At 40.8% G+C, this 22,196-nt stretch overlaps 1 protein-coding gene and 2 long non-coding RNA genes across 4 annotated transcripts in view; 1 reads left to right on the top strand and 2 right to left on the bottom strand.

The window, feature by feature from the left end:
* LOC109532423 (histamine H3 receptor) overlaps positions 1-9,156 on the top strand; it is a 10,677-nt gene extending 1,521 nt beyond the window's left edge. The window contains exons 3-4 of the mRNA XM_019897317.1: positions 6,779-7,153; positions 8,459-9,156. Of these exons, the coding sequence (XP_019752876.1) occupies positions 6,779-7,153; positions 8,459-8,944 (861 nt within the window). The 3' untranslated portion in view covers positions 8,945-9,156. The remainder of the gene's footprint in view (positions 1-6,778; positions 7,154-8,458) is intronic.
* On the bottom strand, positions 3,807-7,015 carry LOC109532424 (uncharacterized). Of its 2 annotated transcripts, XR_002171381.1 has the most exons (3): positions 6,946-7,015; positions 5,055-5,908; positions 3,807-4,314 (listed from the first exon to the last, which is right to left on the bottom strand). It is a non-coding gene; the product is annotated as an uncharacterized LOC109532424 (long non-coding RNA). The 2 variants fall into 2 exon arrangements; XR_002171382.1 differs by lacking the exon at positions 3,807-4,314 and having other exon boundaries at positions 4,916-5,908.
* A 353-nt stretch (positions 9,157-9,509) lies between the features above and the next one.
* On the bottom strand, positions 9,510-9,938 carry LOC109532426 (uncharacterized). The gene is made up of 2 exons (XR_002171383.1): positions 9,776-9,938; positions 9,510-9,743 (listed from the first exon to the last, which is right to left on the bottom strand). It is a non-coding gene; the product is annotated as an uncharacterized LOC109532426 (long non-coding RNA).
* Between the last annotated feature and the right edge of the window lie 12,258 nt (positions 9,939-22,196).

Raw genomic sequence — 22,196 nt, forward strand, 5'->3', positions numbered from 1 at the left:
AGAAAATAAAATAGTGGGGCTTTTGATGGTGAGGATCAGTTTTGCAGTTTTGGTGGTGGGGTGCGCTGCGTCACACAGAAAGACGTGCCTAATTTTTTGACTGTTCCTTCGAACAATTCGGCACAGGCCGACCATAGCAAAAAAAAAAAAAACTAACCAGAGGAATGAATGGGTTAATACGTCGCCCTAGTGGTTAGCACATCTGCCTCACAGTCCAGAGCTTCGGGGTTCGACTCTCGATTTCCTGCGTTTCGGTTTTGAAATGTTCACTTCTTTCCTTGCGTGGGTTGTCTTTGCAAAAATCACACATTTTCGTTTTCGTGAAGATTGCAAATTGTCCATAAAGGGTGAATTTAGGTGTGAATGGTCTTTTGTCGATGTCACCGACCAATCACAGCGTGCAACCACCTCCGTCGCCCCAAAGTCGGCTGGGACGGGCTGCATCTTACCAGCCACCATGCGATAGATGGATGACCAATGGTGATTTGTCTTTATCGAACAATGAACAAACATGAAGTGCCAGAACTCATTTTGTACTTTTCAGAAAAAAACAACTCACTCAAAATGTGAGTATGATTGATGTCCTGTGTTTGTCCTGCAAGCCATTCCAAGTTTGCAAAAAGGTACTCGGGCTACTCGTGTTTTATTATAAGACCTGGTGTAAGCGCAACTAAGCCATCTAGTGGGTAATTGTGATACTGCAATGTAAAGCTGCAATCAGCCCCCCCCCCCCCCCCCCTGCTTCCAGTTCGCACGCCACACATTCACAAATTAACGCATTGCTTTTTTAATTTTTCGGCACAGGGGGATTTTTTTTAAATAATTTGTCCCCCCCCACCTTTCTTTCCATTTTTCCAAGATTTATCTCCCCCGTTTCCTCCCTTCATTGTGGAAAATGTCTATTGATTATTTTCCAGCGTTCTTTTAGAAGATTTTCTTAGGGCTTTGAAAGAAAAAAACAAGTTGTCCATCCCCGGTCTATATGTGCCACCCTTCTCTCGTTTCCTGTCACTCAAGATCTGAGAACCACTGCACCCACAACCCTTCTCACTATTTAAAAAAATAAGAAAAAAAAAAACGCTTTTGATGTTGAAGCTCAGTTTTAGAGATGGATTGCCCTACGTCACCCTGAGAGCTGTTTCTTTTCATTTCTCTTTGTTCTGTCCGGTGTTTGCATTTTCTGCAGGTATTCCGGTTTCTTCACACATAGCAAAAACAAGCACGTCAGGTTTGATTGAAGACTCGAAATTGTCCGTAAGTGCGAATTGCCAGCGTGTGTGGGCTGTTTACGGACAGGCTCCAGCACACCTGCGAGTCTGACGAGGGTAAACACTGAAAAAAATGGAAGGCGTCTGCTATTTTCATGTTTGATGAAGCAATTTGTTGAATTCTTGGACGATCGAACTGTCGAAGAGGTGTCGTCAAGCTCCGCCTCTTTCTTTACTTTCTTTACCGGAGCTGTGCAGCATTCGTCACCTCTGGAGTGAAAGTCTGGATGTTTTTTTTTTTTTAGACTATAATGAGTGACAAGATCAATTTGAGTTAGCATGATTTGCACTTTTTAGTTCCTGAGATCTTTAAAAAAAAGAGTTTGGAGATGATGCCACCACAGTCGCTGGTTTGTTGAAGTGTTAAAGGCTCGTTGTCAGGTGTGGGGCAGGGGCGGGGGGGCATGAGCACAGATTCTGATGTCAATGGAGGATGATGATTGATTTGTAAATCAATTTGCTATCGAAGGTTTTTTTTTTTTTTTTTATAAAATATTACGTGACTACCCAACACTGAATGGTTTTAACACTTCACAAGCTTTTTTTTTTTTTTTTTTTTTAAGTCATTCAGTAAATATTCGGAGCCCTCAAATTTGGGGGCTGGGCTTTATTTTAGGGGTGCTTCAACACCGTCCCAAAATGGGATAGACACGCTCGCGCTGGAACGGACTCATGGCATTTCCGTTCATTACGAGTGTGGTCAGGGGATGAATCAAAGTTAGACCTCAAATGGTGCGACTGTGATGGGGCTAAATTGAAAGGAAACTTCATATAATCAGTTTTTATGAGATGTTTGGGAGCCCCTGAAAACTCCCCCCCCCCTCCACCCGGGCAATTGCCTGTTGTTTGCCTGATGGTTCACCCATCGCTGCTGTGAGTGACGAATTTCTTTCATATGTGCTTGTTGCAGTGTCACAATTTGGGCCTGAACAATTTGGATTTTTATTTTTATTTTTTAATTTGGGGGGGGGGGGGTGAGTCCCAATATTTGGCAGGATAAAATTCCGATAACCGATTAATCGGCCAATTCACCCACTGCTGCTGTGAGTGACGGATTTCTTTCATATGTGCTTGTTGCAGTGTCACAATTTGGACCTGACCGATTTGGATTTATATTTATTTATTATTTCTTTTAGGCTCAATATTTGGCAGGGTAAAATTCCAACAACCGATTAATCGTCCAATTCATTCAAAAATATATAAATAATCAAATCTAAATACATATTTTTTCCCTTAACGTTTACAATTGAAAAGATACGACTTACAAGCAGAACATATTGACCTTTGTCCTTTAGTATTTGTTTAGCTTTACAGCAGAGAGAATTTTTTTTTTTTTTTTTTGGTGTTGGGGGAGAGATTTAAACATCGCCACTGTAGCCCGCCAATTAATCGTCTCGTCACAGTAGTCCACCAATGATCTGCCGTCTGGCCGCACTCGAACACACCAAGCAAACATGCACGCTCAGCCATGTGTATGAATGAACGCAGTGCTTTGGAGGGCTCCCGCTATTGATCTCCCTCTCGGAGGTCAGCACGGCGGGGAACATCACTTCCTTGAGCTCGGTCGGAGCATGGGCCAGGGGGTGTGTGGGAGGGTGGTGGGGGGTCTAATATATTGAGAAAAAAAAATTCCAAGCCTCAGGATGAGAATTACATGAAAGGTGTCCCACGTTAGAAAAATTCAGTCCTAAATGGCCAGAGGAGCACTTAAAAGAGAATTTTTAAGACAAATTACTGGCCGTTTCATGTTCATTTTACCACTGCTCCCCACGATTGGCCAAGATTAGGCATTCATTCATTATGCATTTGAACACCCACCAAGCCCCCCCCCAATGTCGAGCACACGTGCGCTTGAAAAAGGCACAAGGCCTTCTGTTATGCAACCTTGAGTCCATTTGGAAAAGCTTTACGGCCCGCGAATACCAAGTAGCATTTTTGCGTTGATTTCTGGATGCATGTTTGGAATATTTTAGGTGGGGTTTAATATTCAGTTCCTGCACCAGCTGCTCGCTTTTGACAGCGAGTTGGCCTACATTTTTGTTATTTTTAGTCGTGTTTTAGAAATCTTTTTTTAGGACTCCTTGATTTGTCTGAATGAAAAATACACTTTGTCAGAGTGGCATCAGTGTCAAAATACATTTTCCCACCTATGTACATTTAGATTGAATATGACGGTATGGCGATTGTAATTGTTAATTGAAAGGAAACATTTTTTTTGAAACACTTTAATTCAAAACATCATGAAATATGAAATACAAAACATAATAAATAAATTCGATTGCATTTTTTAAACGAACAAATTATTGAAAATGGAAGCATTCTGTGATATTCACGGTCTTTTTGAAGATGATTCAAGCAATGTTTTTTTTTTTTTTAATGAACCCTTTCATGCACCCTGTAACCTGATCACATGATCAGCTGTCCACTGTCGTAACCGCTGTCCCTGAAAGGGTTGAACTTGAACAAATCAAACGTCAAAAGCAGGCTCCTCAAAGTGGATTGTCTGCAACTTTCGACGTTGTTGTTTTGACTGCAAATCAAACCTTTACACGTCTTTTTATATGGCACCTTTCATACATAAAATGCAACACAAAGGGCTTCACAAGACAAATGATAAAAGACACAAACACATCACAACGGCTTCCCACGCACAATTTTTGCTCCCCAGAGACACACACCGCCTGGGTGTTAAAAGTAGATGCCATTTAAAAAAAATACCGTGAAATACGTAATGCATGGGCTGCTGAGACATGGCGGAGCAAGAGTGCGCATATGCGGCCGACGTGCAGCCGCTTCAACTTACCGGAAGCTTTTCCTTTTAAATCACTTTAAATGAAAAAAAATATATATTTTATGCCTCGCTGTACACAAGCCAACGACAGAACCCGGATTGTTTGCCTTCTTTCGGTAAAGTTTGAAATCCTTCCATGTTCTGTTGTACTAGCTAGCTTGCGCCAAGCCAATTCAACTGTTTATCCGCAAGTGCAAACATTTCCAGGTGCGGTGGGGTCACGAAGAGCGCACGGCATACGATGCTTTTTACGCCCTATAAACAGAGAGAGAGAGAGAGAGAGAGAGAGGGAGAGTTGGTTTAAATAAGTTCACATGAAGAAGTCCGGTCCACATGAACCCTTTCATGCACCCTGTCACATGATAACATGATAAACTGTCCACAGTTGTGACCGCTGTCCCTGAAAGGGTTAACGATTCATTGTTTCATTCTTTTGGCAACCTGATGTATGACTTAGTAACTTTTGTCGGGGCGGCGTGGCTCAGTTTCCCAACCCCGAGGTTGCCGGTTCGATCCCCGGCCATGTCGAAGTGTCCTTGAGCAAAATACTTATCAGTTGCTCCCGATGCTCTGTCAGCAGTAGATGAATGAGGTAACAGTGTAAAGCGCTTTGAGTACCCGAGGTGGGAAAGCGCTATATAAGTGACAGCCCGTTTATGTTTACACCAGGGCACTGGGGATCACACCCCCCACCCCCTCTCTGCCACATCCCTGCCTCATCAAACGATACGAAGGGTTCTCTGACAGAAGGACATAAAGCCCATCAGACAGCGGATGTAAAGTTAATTGACAGCAAATGGGCGAATGACCAATCCTCCTTCGCCATCTGTTTTAAGATGTCGGATTTATTTATTTATTTATTTTTTTAATATTGAAAGCAACGATGCAGTCTTTGAACGACGTCATTTCGGCTGAGTGAAGATGGAGCAATGCCAAAATGAAGACTACAATGATGATGTTGATGATAATGAAATGCGCGTGCAGATGTCTCATACACTCTTTCCAGTTGCCTGCAGCCCATCCTGATAAATATTCTTCGGTAAGGATGGAAAATTAATCCAAATTTAATCATGGTTTCAATTTTGGCTTCTCACAATCATGACAACAGTACCGAAATGCAGGGTGTGTTGCAAGTTCTTGCGTGGTGAAAGCACCCTGAATGCACTGTCTTGCGTGTGTAGTTAGCGTGTGACGTGTGTTTATTTTACCCTTCCTCATTCTGCTTTTTGGCTGTTTAATGACACCCCAGGTGGAGTTAAATGTAAGACTAAACACACAACAAAAAGAATTTCACATACTGTATATTTAATTACACGACATACGTTGTTTCAGAAACATTGGTCGTGCTAATGCTAGCAGTGAAGGTAAAATCCAATTGACATGCTTTTAGAAAATTAGCATCAAGTTCCGGGAGTGATATTCCTTCAAATTATGAATATTTTCACACAAACGCTGCGGAAACACATACACACAGATAATTTAGCAACAATGAAAGGTTACATTTCCTTCCTCATCTGTAAAAAACCTAATTTTCAGCTTTTGTCTTACTCCTGTCTAGATTCAAGTACTCCCTGCATTCACAGCACCACACTGCCCCTTAGAGGCCAAGGTGCACACCGCAGTTTCTTGCTAATGCCGTATTTACATTTTTGCTACTAATTTATTTTCTTATTGTTCTGTCAAGATGTATTTCAAGTAGATTTTTGGAAGTTGAATAAATTAAGTTTAGAGACCGGTGGATAATCATGTTTATTAATCGTATCAATCAAAATAATTGTGCGCATTATTTTTTTTCATAGTCGCCACGTTCTGCTCCCTGGGTAGCCTTCCTCCCGTGCCTCGACTTCATCTGCGCTCACACGGGACAGAATAAGAACATCATGAGTGGCTTTTTTTTATTCACGCCATCACTCTGTCAGCGCGGCAGTATTCGGGACCATTGAAACGCGCCGCTCCGGGGTTGTTTGTCAGCTTGCGTCTGCGGCAGATTGAAATGGAATTCATTGCCAGTGGTGGCAAGTAGATTTTTTCATGTAGAGTGGGACCTTGACTTCCAACTTTTTTTTTTTCTTTGTGTCAAGAGCTAAAATGTGACTCATGACGAACCAGCCAAACACACAAATACAAAATGAAAACAGTTGCAAGGAGCATGGAAAAGACGTGGAAAATGGAGCGGGGGAGTCAAATGTCCTGACATCATACTCTAGGCCACGCCCCATTTCGAGGTGCAAAACGTCATCGATCCATCGCCAGCGAATCAATTATCAAATTAATTGAAACTATTTTGCTGATGGATTAATCTTTTAGAGATCTATTGAAAGAGGAAACAAATTCAAAATTGTCTGAGCAAGAATACGTTGTCAGGCCCACTTTTTTTTGGGGCGCCCATATGACGTCACTAACTGTCAACAACAGAGGGCGGTATTGAGTGAGTCATTGATCTTCTCAATGTTCAAAAATAAGAATTTGCCATTGCTTTAAAATGTCATCCATGTTAACTGTTCCCTGTTCGGGTTTACCTGTCAAGATATTGTACATTTGCGCAGATTCCCCACTTAAAAGAGCTTCAATCATCCACAGAAGATTTTCTCTGGAATTTATCTAATAATGAAGCAACGCTTTTTGTCTTGTTTCTTTTTATTTTAACATTTAAAAGTTTGACAGTGTGTGTGTGTGTGTGGCTGAAAATCACCCCGCGCCTGTTATTTTTTAATCTCAGGTGAAATACAGAGCGCAGCGCAACATGACCCGCCAGGCTGTGCTCAAGATGGTGGCGGTGTGGGCGTTGGCTTTCCTTCTCTACGGCCCCGCCATCATCTTCTGGGAGGCGGCGATAGGCTACAGCGTGGTGCCAGCGCACGAGTGCTACGCCGAGTTCTATTTCACCTGGTACTTCCTTCTGTGCGCCTCCACCTTCGAGTTCTTCACCCCCTTCGTGTCGGTGGCCTTCTTCAACCTTAGCATCTACCTGAACATCCGCCGGCGTTACAAGAACGCGGGCGCCGGCCCCGATGAGGCCCCGCCCCCAAGGCCGGCGAAGAAGCAGCGGGACGGCGCGGCGGCGTGGTCCGTATTCTTCGTCAAGACGCGCAAGGTTATTCGCTAAACTCTTTTTTCTTGGTTCCAGAGCAGTGTTGAAAATCACTGCCAGTCCGCAACAGTCTAGAAAATGGAAGCCCGAGTTAACAAAAATTCGTGTATCGTGGTAATTGATGTTCATTCTAAATGTCGTGGTTGTAACAGTGGCGGTTCTAGATCAATTTCACTGAGGGGGGCCTGGCTGGGGCACATTCAACCCAGGGCAAAAAAGACAGATTTGAAATGTTATTTGACTTTTTATTGAATCAAACTTCGAAACCGTTGCAGTCAAAACATAACAATGATGAGAAAAAAAACCCAGTATAATAATCACATTTTTAAGCTTTGGTGGGTTACAACTGTTGTAACCCACCAAATCTTGAAAAAGTGGGCATGTACTGCCAATCAGCATTTTCCGCGAAAAACAAAAACCTTGAGGTCCTGTGTTTTTCTTTTATTATTTAAACGTTTGGCTCAGATCAGCAATTGACTCGGCCAAGCTTGTTGTAGTAAATGAAAACTAATGAAATAAGTAAAAGTTGAAATTTTTGGAATAAAATAAAAATGAGTTCAAAGATAATTATCTGAAATTATCCCTCCATGAGTTGTCACCTTACCATGTCCCAATGATTCCAGGAGCTAAGTTGTCTGGGGCTTTATTTTTATTTTTTTTAAAGCATGAAAATTTTGGAAAAGTTTTAAAGTTCATCCAAACTTTCCTTGTTGGTGCTTGGGTGGAGGATAATTGAACCATGAGCCACAATGCTCGCGCTTTCTTTATTTCGCCCCCCGTTATAATTAGAGACCATCTTTATTAAAACTGTCCCAAAAGTAGCCTGCTTGAGAGACATGTAAGCTATACATTCCAGTAAAAAAAAAAAAATAATAACTGCCCTCGATATAAATAATTCAATATGACATAATCTGAAAGCTATGTTCCTATGACGGATGCTAACATCGATGCTCTAATTTTGTACTGTACTCTGCATTTTTTAGGCCCTGAAAAATGTACAAATCAGCAAATTTGTACCATAACGGGCATTTTTAGGTTTCGAAAAAAACAATCATTTTGAGCCGGGTGTTTTTGAGGCCTGGAAAAAAAGTACTTTGATGAAACGGACAATCGAGTTATTGTTCGTTTAATTGAGGTTCCGCTGTCATCAATTGAAAATGGAAAGATAGACTAATCCACCGACTGCAATCATTTTTGGATTTTGTGTGCCCTCAATCATGCACCCTGTAATCGCTGTCTACTGTAGTAACCGCCGTACCTGAAAGGGTTAAATAAAATGCGTAACTAATTGTCATGACTGTTGTGAAGGTGTCGTGCAGCGAGCCCACCGCCATCTCAGCCGTCATCGAGGACGATGACGGGGTATCGCCGTCCTCCTGCGCCCACCTCGACGCCAGTCACATCCTGGCGCACCGGGAGAAGTTCTCGCCGGGCGGGAGGAACTCACGGCCGTTCCAGCCCTCGCCGGCGGTGTCGGCGCCAGGTCGTAGGGCGCCGGGATCCCGCCTTTCCCGAGACATCAAGATCGCCAAGTCGCTGGCCGTCATCGTTTGCATTTTCGGCATCTGCTGGGCGCCTTACACGCTGCTGATGATCATCCGCGCCGCCTGCAGCGGCACGTGCATGGCCGAGTACTGGTACGACATCACGTTCTGGCTCCTGTGGCTCAATTCGGCCATCAACCCGTTCCTGTACCCGCTGTGCCATAGCAGCTTCCGAAGGGCTTTCTCTAAGATCCTGTGTCCCAAGAGACAATCGGTCCAGCCTCAGGTGGTGGAGGCGCAGTCGTGTTAAAGCGAAACACTTGAACCAATGCAAAAACTGCCAAACTGTGTACAAAAAAAAACAAAAAAACAACTCCACTTCCTTGTTCTTCCATTCCAAAAGTCCAAAATGAGAAAAAGAAAGAGTCTGTGAGGATGCTCAAAGCACATAAAGATAGAATCATAAGAGCGAAGACCTCCGCCAAGGCCGGACAATCGAAAAAAAAAAAAAAGTGCCCCCCCAAAAAAAACCTCACTTATTTGCAGTACCCTTTGGGTGAACTCGCATTCGGGTCGACAGACTACATGCAGTGAAACCTCTAAAGTTGAAAACAAAAAACCTTTACATCATACTAGCTGTATCCAGCTAGACATTTTTTTATGCCGTACATTGTGATATAACCTTTTATTTTATTTAAAAAAAATAATATGTATTTCATATTTTCTCCTGATAGAAAATAGCGGAAAAACTGTGCTCGTAAATCTGTTTCAGAGTCAAGTGGTTGCCACCATAACAATATTACAAAAGTATTTTGTATGTTTCTCTTTTGTTTTTTTTTTTAAACTATTGAAAATATTTGTGTTTAATTTTTTTTAATCAAATCAAATACCAATTCATGGCAATAGCATACCAATACTTAGTCCAATATTTCTACACATTGAGCCAAAGTAAAACCAATGACAATAAAGTAATTCAAAATATTTTAATTGATTTTTTTTTATCAATTAAAAGCCTAACCCTAATATGAAACTCCACTTTGAAACCCTAACACCAGTTTGAAATGCTACACTGAAACCCTAACGCTAGTTTTAAACCCTAATTTGAACACCTAACACTAGTTTGAAACCCTACTTTGAAAACCTAACCCTAATTTGAAACCCTAACCCTAGTTTGTAACTGCAATTTGAAACCCTAACCCTACATACAGGTCAAACCTAAACCTAATCTGAAATCCTACTTTGAAACCCTAATTTGAAACACTAATCCTTGTATCAAACCCTACTTTGAAACCCTTAACCTCATGTGAAACCTGACTTTGAAACCCTAACCCTAGTTTGAAACGCTCCTTTGAAACCTTAATTCTAATCTGAAACCCTAATTTGAAGACCTTGGCTTCATTCGAAACCCCAACCCTCGTTTGAAACCTAAATTTGAAACCCTAACCCTAGTTTGAAACCCTACTTTTGAAACCCTAACCCTAACCGTAGTTTCAACCCTACTGTGAAATGCTAACCCTACTTTGAGTTCCTAACCCTACTTTGAAACCCTACTTTGACACCTTAACCCTCGTTGTGAAACCTGAACTCTGAATAGCAGAGAGATCTGACTGCAAGTTAGATGAGACTTTTCCCATTGATGAATAAAACACAGCATGGCAATGTCAAATTTGACACCACTTCGGCCATATTGTACTGTACCTTGTCGCAATAAGATCTATTGCCTGATTGCCTGCTCTATGGTTATCAGCACATTTCTTCCCTCCTTACACTCCCTTCACAAAAAAAAAAAAAAAAAAAAAAAAAGCCAAAGAAAAATAAACGCACACTTGCGATGTTAATCCTTTCAAGGCCTGTGTATACGAAGTCTCATGGGATTGGCTGACTTGTCGAGGCGAAAGAATCTTGGAATTTTGAGGTTCCACTGAAATTTGGAGCTAATTGCACCCCCGTGGCAGAAAATGCTTGAATTTTGCTCGCAAGAGTTGTTTGCATCAAAGTCACAGGGGACATATGTCAAGTTGAGTTTTTTCATTTGGTTTACAACATTTTCAATTCTGATATTACATTGAGTAAATCTTGTGTTTAGTACTTGGCAGCTGGGCTGGGTGAAGATCTGTCATTTTCAAGCCACCGACAATGCGGAAGTACTATCATATCAAAAGCAAAAGCTAAGCAGAGCTCCAGTGTTGGCAGATGAGCATTAGCATCTCCCAAAAGTCAACGTTTGGCAAAATGTCAGCTGCTCGCGCCACATGCACGGATCGGACACACTAATTGGCAAGTGTGAAGCGCTGCCTCCGTGAGTGAAAATACAATCCATACTTTCATGGTTTCGTTTTATAAAAATGTGAAGAAAAAACAAAACACTGCACTTTGATCCTTGAACTTTTTTTCCTCCTACACTAACTTTTGTAAAAAATAATAATAAAATCTTCTCCACACAACCACCTTGGCGGAGGTAGCAGCTCGCGACTCTTATGGCACCTTAAAAAAAAAAAAAAAAAAAAAAAACAAAAAGGAAAAAAAGAATGACAAAAAAAAAAGATACAATCGCTCCAAATGAAAAGCACAGATTCTCTGTGAGATGTTAATGTCCACGTGGAAATGCATGCGAACGTTCACAGACAATCTCTCTGCAGTGACGTGCTTTAAGCCTTCCAGCCACTGTGTGTGTGTGTGTGTGTGTGTGTGTGTGTGTGTGTGTGTGTGTGTGTGTGTGTGTGCGCGTGCGTGTGTCCTTTTTGTGTGCTGATGATGACAATATTTCATCCCGAGATGTTTCATGATACCTTTTACTATCATCCCCAACGACAAAATGTCCTTTCCCAAGTCGAGGGGGCCATTAGGAGAACGCGTGGCTCTTACGTTTCGAAAAGATAGCAAATCCCGAAGCCTGTCGCCTCGCAGCAATATCGTGACAAATGGGGAGTCGTTAACTTTGAGGACACCTGAAAGGAAGTGAAGAGCTCGCATTTGTTTACCCAATGCTGAATGTCATTTTGTTTTGATATCATTTGATGTGAAAAGTTGGCTGAATAGGTGAAACCTGCCAACTCTAAAAATCTGCACTCGGCGTCCCTCTCGTCGACGCTCCGAAATGTACAGCACAACAAGCAGTTTTGTACAAAAAAAAAAAAAAAATCTATGCCAACTCTGTGTTAAAATAGTTGTGTGTTCTTTCGATGCAGTATTTACAACTATTCAAAGACTGATTTGTATCCTCCCGAAAAAAAAAGAAAGAAAAAAAATAGCACTTGACAACTTTGTAACTTGGCGATGAATGTGTGTCGGTGTGAGTAGCCAAAGAAAAATAAATTAAAGACTGACTATCAGAATGGACAACTTCAATGAGTACATTTTTCTTGTTCACGCGTCATTTACGTGAAGTAGAGGGCTGGCATCCGGCAAGCTAGCTCGATTAGCTTAGCATTTAACTCCACTTTATTTTTAGAACGCTTTAAAAACAACCACAGGTACACACAGAAGTGTTCCGCGTAAAGTAAAAATCTGACATAAAAAAATACATTTAAGACAATAAGCTAACATAAAAACAGTAGACACAATAAGAGATGAACTACATTAGCATTATTATGCATTGACCTAAAGTCCAATTCTCCTTTTGAATCTGACCATAAAATAAATATTTGTTTGTTTAAAAAAAATATATATAATAAAAAGATTTCAAAGAGTACATTTGATTTTAAAAGACACGTTGCTTAGCGGTCTGTAATTTACATTCCATCCAGAAGGCTAGGTAGCTTAGTTTACTATTAAGCTAACCTCCATTTTTTGTTTCTCAAAGACATTTAAAAACGGTTCACAGTTTTGTCTTCCTGTCATGATTCATGTTCATAAAATCGTCGATGGAGAGAAAAATGGACGGCGAGAAAACCCACGCAGGCACAGGGAGAACATACAAACTCCAAACAGGAAGCCGGAATCGCACCCTGCACATCTGCACAATGAGGCGGACACGTTAACCACCGACCAAATTTTACTTCATCAAAAAAAAAAAAATTTGAAATGGTTGCTTGAGAGGTTGCACAACAACAACAAAAACTGCACTAGAGTAGTTCCAACCCAACTCACTGAGCTGTTGAAAATGTCTTTCTCAGCTCTAAGCGTTGTTGTTGTTCCGCCGTTGACCCCATTTAGCAGTCGTACTGTTTTTTTTTTTTTTTCCCCCTCACTGAATATGTGCAAACACTTTGAGAGGCTGCAAAACAAGCACTCAAAGGCGTAAATGCTCTCACTCAACATGCGAGTGAGGTACTCGCGGGACAGCCCGCCCGTCAAAAGCCAAACTGTAAAGAGGCTCGTCCGCTCCAGTCGGATGAGGGGCCGGCACACACATACGCGCCGGCAAAACAAACATGCCAAAGTCAATTTCGAAGCATTTCTTAAAAGGTCAGCCGAGGATACGATGAATAGACTGCTGCGAAGGTGACCTGTGTCGAGACGCAGCTGGACTTGCAAATAGAAAACAAATTGCTGGCTGCCAGCAATGACATTGTTTCAATGTGCCCTGGGAGAACCACCAGGTGATAGTCTGAGCCATTCCAAAAAGGAAATTACAAGCGGTTCGCAGTAACTGTCATCAACATCGCCTTGGGATAAAATGCCGGGTGACGGCGGCAAAATTGTCCTGTTGAAACAATTTCAACCCAAACACAAAGCACACATGAGATCACTTTTAGTGTAATTGTTTGTGGAACCCGTGATGGTTAAAAATCTTAGTAATGTGCTGAAAAAAAAACAAACAAAACATAGTATTACACACTGGTTTAAACTATTCTAGTTGCATTTGTCTGCATTGTTTGTTCCCTAAGAAGAAAAACTCTTGATGTGTCATTTTCCCAAGAATTACACACTTTTGATGCTGCCACCCAAACACAAAGCACACATAAGATCACTTTTAGTGTAATTGTTTGTGGAACCTGTGATGGTTAAAAATCTTAGAAATGTGCTGAAAAAAAACCAAACATTAAAACATAGTATTACACACTGGTTTAAACTATTCTAGTTGCATTTGTCTGCATTGTTTGTTCCCTCAGAAGAAAAACTCTTGATGTGTCATTTTCCCAAGAATTACACACTTTTGATGCTGCAGTTTTCTAAAAAAGAAGACAAACTGTTGATGTTGCACTTGCCCAAAATGAAAATGTTTTGCTTTCTCCTCAAAAGAAGTTGTTTAATTAATTTTTCTCCAAAAAAAAAACAATGTTGTAATGTGCTAAAAAGAAGTTCAACCATTGGTGTTGGACTTTCCCAAAATGAAAAAAAAAAAGATTTTGTAAAAAGAAAATAAAGTTATCATAGCATGTTCCCAAAATCATGTTATTCTTAAAAATAAAAACGACTGATGTTACACTTTCCTAAAATGAAGACAAACTAGTGAAGCTGCACTTTCCCAAAAATAAGACACATTTTGTTGATGTTGGACTTTCCTAAAAGAAAAAAGGGCAAACTATTTCTGTTGTACTCTTCTAAAGTGAACACGAACTTTTCAGGTATAACTTTCCTTAAAATAAGACAAACTAATGAAATTGCATTTTTGCAAGTTATTGTAGCATGTTCCCAAAATCACGTTATTCTTAAAAATAAAAACTACTGATGTTACACTTTCCTAAAATGAAGACAAACTAGTGAAGCTGCACTTTCCCAAAAATAAGACACATTTTGTTGATGTTGGACTTTCCTAAAAGAAAAAAGGGCAAACTATTTCTGTTGTACTCTTCTAAAGTGAACACGAACTTTTCAGGTATAACTTTCCTTAAAATAAGACAAACTAATGAAATTGCATTTTTGCAAAAAGATTGATGGAATTACAATCAAGACAAAAAAACCTAATACAGACGATGTACTTCCCCAAAAAGAAAACATGCTATTCATGTTGCACTGCCTTAATAAAAAGGTGCAAAATTTCCTAAAAAGAAGACAATTTTCAGAAATGCACTTTCCTAAAAATAAATAAATAAATAAATAAATAAATAAATACATTCTATTAAGGTTCTGCTTTCCTAAAAAAGAAAAAAAGGCAAACTATTTCTGCTGTACTCCTCAAAAATGAACACGAACTTTTCAGGTCCAACTTTCCTAAAAATAAGACAAACTAATGAAATTGCATTTTTGCAAACAGAGTGATGTAATTACAATCAAGACAAAAAAAAAAACTAATAAAAAAAAAACACGCTATTCATGTTGAACTGCCTTAAAAAGCTGCAAAATTTCCTAAAAAGAAGACAATTTTCGGAAATGCACTTTCCTAAAATAAATAAATAAATACATTCTATTAAGGTTCTGCTTTCCTAAAAAGAAAAAAAAAACAATACACAAATTGAAATATTTAGTTTATTTGAGAATTCTTTTTTTTAAGCGTGTTAAAATGTTACTTAATTCAGGGGAAAAAAAAAATGTTACTTTGAACTTTTTATTGAATAAAGAGTGTCTGAGGATTGATATCACTTCCTTTGGCACATTTGTCTCGATTGCCTTGTTGCCTTGGGAATGATGACGAGCGCAGGCAGACAGACGTGATCATGCCGAAATCACCTCTCTTAAAAAGATCCATGCACTGGTGCGTCCTTGGGACAGTGATGAAATAATAATCATAAAAAGAAAAAAAAAAAACCAATATTATGGAGCGGGAGGTCAAAGCAGCCATTGTCCACATCATTGCACTTTTCTCCCTCTCCGGGCTTGTGTCCTTTCGAGCAATGCTTTGTAATTTGACCTTAAAATGGCAGCTTCAAAATCATTTGGCTGCCTCGGTGATTGGTAATAAGGACAATAGCTTTGCTGTGGTTGCCATGGCGACCCCGCATCAGCACCACGCATACCTCTCATGTTGCGGGAGCGCTGGCTTGTGTTTTTTTTGGGGGGGCCAGAGTTGTCTGTCCAATGTTGCACGACAAAATGAGGTTGTCAGGACGAAACTATATATTATGGACCTTAAGGTTTGTTTATATCGATCTATCTATCACCTGTAAATGGAAAACTCATGATCCAAAGCATACCACATCATATGTCAACCATTAATCCACCCATCCATCGAACGGAAAAGCTCATGATCAAAAGCATCTGCTCTGGCCTCCAAAAAAAAAAAAAAAATTGGTTCATTTTCATTTTGGGTAGTTCTTCCAGCAGACTCCCCATTCCGCATTTTGCAAATCCCAAGCCCCAGAATATTATTTTTACCCACCGCCTCGCAACCCCCCTGCTGAGTTTAAAAGAAATCATTCAAACTTTCATCAACGAGCTCGGCTGGCAGTGACAGCGATGGCAAATCGCCCGCTAGCTTTGATGCCGCGTTGCGAGGAAAATGACAACCACTCGTCCGACACGAGCGTTCTTACGAAACGGGAAAAGTACGGAAACGGGGCAGGCGAAGCGACAACGGTGACAGATGTGAACGCGCAGATGTGCTTCGCATCTGAAACCGATTTGTATGCCGCACAAGAAGGGAAGCAGCGCCGCAAGGAGTGAAGCAATTTATTCGAGATACAAAGTGACATGGATGATTCCCCTCGGAGTTCAGTAATTAGCGGCGGCGGGGAGTTAACGAACTACAATACTTTCTCACTGTCCTTCACTCGGTGGCTGCCCGCCCTTTTCTTCGCGGATTTCAAGATTTTGATTGATCTCGAAAGACCAAATGCTTCTTTCACCAGGAAAAAAAAAAGTTAGTAGCTTTTTCCGTTCTTTACACGCTAAAAGATGATCAATTGTTTTTTGAAACAACTTGCTGGGTACACTTTTAAAACTGCTGGATCAAAAATAATCCAATTTCATTTCAAAGAATAGACCAACCTGTTTTGTTTCAAAACAACCCATTTTGGGGGTTGTTTTTACAAAATGTTGGGTCAAATTAAGTAGCAGGTCAATCCTATTTCTGACCAAAATTGGGTTAATTTTGACCCAGCAGTTTGTGTAATCTCTAAAAATAGTTAAAAATTGGGTAGAAAAAAAGGGGCCGAACCCAACTTTTTGCATCATTTATTAAACCCCACAAAGCCAAAACCAAAAAAAGGTTTGATTTTACACCCCCCCCCCCAAAAAAAAATAACATTGGGTTGTTTGGGACAAAAGCACCACAAAAATGTGGTTATTTTGTGGGTTATTCATTTGATGCCACATTTGGGGTGTTATAAATAACCCAATAATTAACCCCAAAGGTTGTGTTGGTCTCTTTTTGACCCAATTTGGTTTACTTCTGACTCAACTGTTGCTTAGCTGTAGATTTTAAAGAGATTGGGTTACTTCTACCCATGGTTGGATCAATTATTTTGACACAGCAGATTGGCATGAATATTTTGGCAGGGTGAAGAGCTGAGGCACGTCGTCATTTTGGACAGTTTACAAGATGAATTACCTCTTGTTGGATTAAAATCTTGATGGGTCAAATCCTCAACCTAATGACAAAACTGTCCGAAATGACGACCATCTTCAGCCCATCCAAATCCATTCAACCAAATAATTAACCCGACCTTTGGTAAAAGTAGCCCAATCCGCCCCCAATCCACCGTCTGCCAGCGAGTAGATCGGGAAAACAACCCCATATTTTTTCAAGTGTGCCCTGTATTGCTCGATTTGACATATGTTTGAAATAAAGTCAAATCCGAGGAAAAGTTCTTTTAAAATGGCAGCCGGAGGAAGTAACCATGTGAACCACCAACATATAAACGCCATCGATTTTATTGCAGTCATAAAACCAAAAAATGACTACTGCACGATGGTAAAAAATAAAATAAAAAATTGAGTCTCGAACTCCACTTCTCAGTGTCTCAATTACAATAAATATTGAAGGCCACAAATATGAAACAGTCAAATAAAAGATTAAAGTACTCTACATCCACCCAGATTTCAAAAAGGGTTCGTCATGGGGGAGTCTGCCTTCCTTTATAGCCCAAGAAGCCAAGCTTCAGTTGTATCCTTCGCATCTCGGCTGAAATTGTTTTACTCTGGAAGTTATATATATATCACAGCAGGAAATAGTCCGTTCCAATCTCCACCTATTTTACAGTGGCCATTTTGACACTTCCTACCATCTCACTCCATGGTAATTGCAGACCGAAAACATCACTCCCGCCATCTCCTTGCTGACAGTGCAGCCTTGTTGGGACACGGCGGCCTTTGAAAATGGCTTTGCTAGTGACAGCGAACGACGGGGTGAAGGACAAAAGCTGCAAATTTCATTCCTTTTCATTCTGCGGCGTTATTCTTCACACGCCGCCTCGCCGGCAACATCATTATTTTGGGCGGAAAAAAAAGACTTTTTGCACTGGCGCGGTCAACGACACCTGAGCTTGCTGTCCTTTTTCACTGTTGTTGTTTTGCTCTCCACTGGAAGTCACTTTGCAGTCAGAAGACAATTTACGGAGGATGAAGTTGAATGGGAAAAGCGCCCCGCCTAATGCAATTCTCCCAATGCTCTTGTCACGCTTTACCCGGTGATCCCATTCCCAAAATTCAGATTGAAGCCAGGCGGCGACATGAATAATAAGTGATGACAATCAGAGGACCAACAAAGCCTCACAGTCGAATACTGCTTCCATTATCCGTGGACTTCTTATTGAATTTTGCTTCCATTTACCCCATTTAACACCACATTTGCCGGAAATGTTGCTGGCATTGGTAATCAACCCAAGGAAATGGTGCTTTTTGCTCTGATGTTCATTATTTCAAGTCAGAATTGAATCATCTCAAAGCGGTGCTTTTTGCTCTGATGTTCATTCTTTCAAGTCAGAATTGATTCATCTCAAAGCAATGGACACAAAATGGAGTAGCACGCGACAAGGCTGTAGAGACGCTGCTGTGACACGAGCAGCGATTGTTTTGCAACGAGACGTTCAATAAAGCCGATGTCCACAACACTAGTGCAAAAACAGGAGTTCATATCTAGCTATCATTTCTATCTCTCCATCTTTCTTGCTAGCTAGCTAGCTAGATACATCTAGCTAGCTAGCTAACTAGATTCAGTAGCTAGCTAGCTAGATAGCTAGCTTGCTAAATAGATAGATAGATAGAAACACACACACACACACACACACACACACACACACACACACACACACACACTCAATAATATTTAATTACATGCCCAACGCTAAAATCAACCAATTGAATTGATTGTTGTTTTCGATCATGTCATCCACTGCATATCTCTTCTGGATAGTTCAAACCTGCCAATTTGTTATCCTTGCATCAGTCATAAAAATATTTATTAGATACCTCAATTAACCGTCACCTTAAATTGTAACATGTCTGCAGTGTACTTCCCCCACGGTCACCCACCTCCGTTTGCGTGCACCTTTGTGCCCTTTATCTACGCGTGATGAATGAAGAAAAAAAAAAACATTTATTACCAGGCTAGCCTGGGAAAAGTCAACGTTAGGTCAAAATTGCAGTAAGTGACACAATTACGCCGCACACAAGTGATGGATGGTAAAAAAAAAAAGCAACAACAACATAAAAAACGCATCAACAACCAAAAGCTAATAAAACAATGCATGGCGGACAGGGGTTGATGAATTGTTTTGTAGACACTCAGCTGTATTGATCTAGTGTAAGTGATTGTGTGTGAGTGGAAAAACAACATCAACAAAACTCACTTTTTCTCTCGTTTTTCGGTGGGGGTGGGGCAACTTGTCTCTACTCCATACTTGTCACTCATGAGACATTTTTGTTTATTTGATCCGTATTTGAAGCTTGATTACTTTTGACCTCGTTTTGTATGTTAATTTGGCAGCAGGAAGACAAGCAGCCAGTGGATAAATAAGAACTCAGCCGCAGGAGTATATAGACGCCTAATTGGCCGCTATGAATATGCAAATGAGATTTTGGGATGCGAAGAGGGGTGGGGGGGCACAATGCACCCTTTTACCATTGACCTTATGTTAGTCCTCAAAATGGATGACAGGAAAGAGACACCAATTGTGGCTTAATTAAATCAGGCTATCGTCATTATTGCGGCGTTTTATGGCATTCAAATTGACTGTAATGGGGGTGGGGGGGGGATCAGCCTACAAACGTTCTGAACTCCTGTTTCAACTCTTAATAATGAAAATAATGCTGCCTTGGCAAGTTGAGTTGCAACTCAACTTCCCATAACTGATGTCACGTTGACAAAAATGCTCACTTGGTGCCTGAGAGATGTTTTATTGTGAGTGTAAGAGGTTTTTGGTAATATTTGGCATGTGAGGGGATTTTTTTGGTGTATGATTGAGTTTTTTAGGCAAGTGGCCGAGGTTTGGGGAGGTGTGGGAGTGTGCGTAGTTTTTCAAAGGTGAAAGTTTTGGGGCGTGAAAGAGATTTTACGGTGAGTTGGAGGATTTTTTAGGTGAGTGAGAAAGATTATGGGCTGGATTTTTAATGTGTGTGAGTTTTTTGTTGGGTATGAGAAGACTTTCCGGGGTTGGGTGAGTGTGAGCGTTTTTCTTTGGGGTTTGTTTGGTGTCAAAGAGGTTTAATGGTGAGAGTTTTTTTGTGTGACTGTGAGAGTTTTTAGTGTGAGATTGCATGATTCCTATAAGTCTTTTTTGTTGCATGTGAGCTTTTTTGGTGGTGTGCATGTGAGCTTTTTTGGTGGTGTTTTAGAGCGTGAAAGGATTTGTATGTGTGAGGTTTGAAGGAATGTGTTGCTTTATTGTGTGATGTTTTTTATATAACTGTGAGGGCTTTTGTAGTGTACATATTTTTTGTTATTAAATGAGAGGTTTTATGTGTGAGATTTTTTTTTATATGTGCAAGTCTTTTTTGATGCATGTCAGCTTTTTAGATAAATGTGAGAGGTTTTTGCTGGTGTGTGAGTGAGGTTTTTAAGGGTGTGTGTGTGAGTTTTGTGTTCTAAATAAATGTGAAAGTTTTGTAAAGTGTTTTTGGGGCGGGTCACCGTTTTTTGTGTGTGGGAGGATTTTTTTGTGCTTGAGTTTTTTAGGGCTATGTTTGAGATTATTTTTTTTCCATGTGTCACAAATTCACCTATTCACTCTTTTACCATGGAACCCATTCTGGCTGACAAACCTATTCTCATACATTTGTGCTCTTTTCGTCATTCCTTAAGAAGCACAAGAAGAACTAAACGCTATTTTATGCTTAGAAGGCCTCATTGTTCATAGCGGTTCAATCATGTTTGGGAGGATTTTTCCATGCTGCTGATTTCTTAACATGATGCAATAATGTTCCAGCACACCTTGCATCATCCTGCATCTGCTTGCCTTTTTTTGTGTGTGTGTGTGTGTGTGTGTGTGTGTGTGTGTGTGTGTGTGTGTGCGTGTGTGTGTGTGTGTGTGTGTTGCGATGCCCATCAGGTAGAATTTAGGTTGGGCTTTGTGCTTTTGACAGCTTCCATCCAAAACCAAGTACCCCATGGTTCGCACCCCTTGCACCAGCACAACAAATGCAAGCAGCGCGAGGAAAAAAGTAACTGGTGTCTGGCAGGTGGCTACGCAGTTTTTTTTTTCTTTTTTTTTATACCTGCGCCTTCCGCCTGAGGAGTTAAAAGCAGTGTACTTTTAGCAGGGGAGGAAGCAGATGCCCAGGGATGATGCAACGTGTGACGCAAACTTCGAAGGTGAGTGTCAATAAACGGGGAAAAGTATCTCAAAGGCAAGAGACTGTCTCCTGAAATAGTTTGCGATAATCGATAGCTGGGCAAATACTCCGATCAAACTTAAAAAATTGAAGTGGACATCGGTGGAATGAGTTAGCGAATGAGCGACAGGCGGCCATCGGAAGCGCCACCGTCAGACATTTTAAATTGGGGGAGGCAATTCTTCTTTGCGTATGTATCACGACGCTAGCTGGCTACTAGTTAGCATTCCGAACTTCAAGTTTTCACCAGAAATTGACTTTTTCCCCCATTTGGGCTGTTGATGTTAATTTTTTTTGTTATAGGAGAAAAATGCAACATATAATACAGAGACCACATATAAAATTCTATATTTTTACCTCTCCAACATGTTTTTTAGCATACCTAAACCCATTGGAACACATTTTTTTTTAATGTTAATGCTTTAAATTGTCTTTGATGTTTACAAAAACATGCACTTTAAAGTCTAATTGTCATTGATTTGTAAAATGACGTATGTTAGCTTTTAATTGCTTCGCTGTTTGCAGAAACGTGTTCAGCAGTCCATGTTCAGTTTATTTAAGGCTCTAAGTGTTTGGACGTTCACAAAAACATGCAGCGTCTGAGCTGAATTAGGTGCAATGATTTCCGCTATGTGTCAGTCATGTGATTGACAGTTGCTCAGTCCACCCTCCCACCCCCCACCCGCCCCAAGACATCTGGCACGGACTCCGCTTTCCACGGGCTCATCAGTTTCTTAATTGCCCCGCTGTTACTTGTTTAAACGAAGCATTCGTGTGCATCACCTTTTCCAAATCAGATGCAAAACTGTACAAATTCACCTCCTACACTTTGCGCCAAAGCTGCACAAGGCGCGCAGTGACGCTGGGAGGTTTGTGTGGGTTGATGAACTCCCTAAAAAATTTCCGAGGTGCTCCGTTGCCTCGACGACCGCGGAAACATCGCCAGATTAAGAAAGGGGCGAAGTGGAATC

This window comes from Hippocampus comes, unplaced genomic scaffold, assembly GCF_001891065.2.
Source record: "Hippocampus comes isolate QL1 unplaced genomic scaffold, H_comes_QL1_v1.1 scaffold22, whole genome shotgun sequence".
In the NCBI taxonomy this organism is placed as follows: domain Eukaryota; kingdom Metazoa; phylum Chordata; class Actinopteri; order Syngnathiformes; family Syngnathidae; genus Hippocampus; species Hippocampus comes.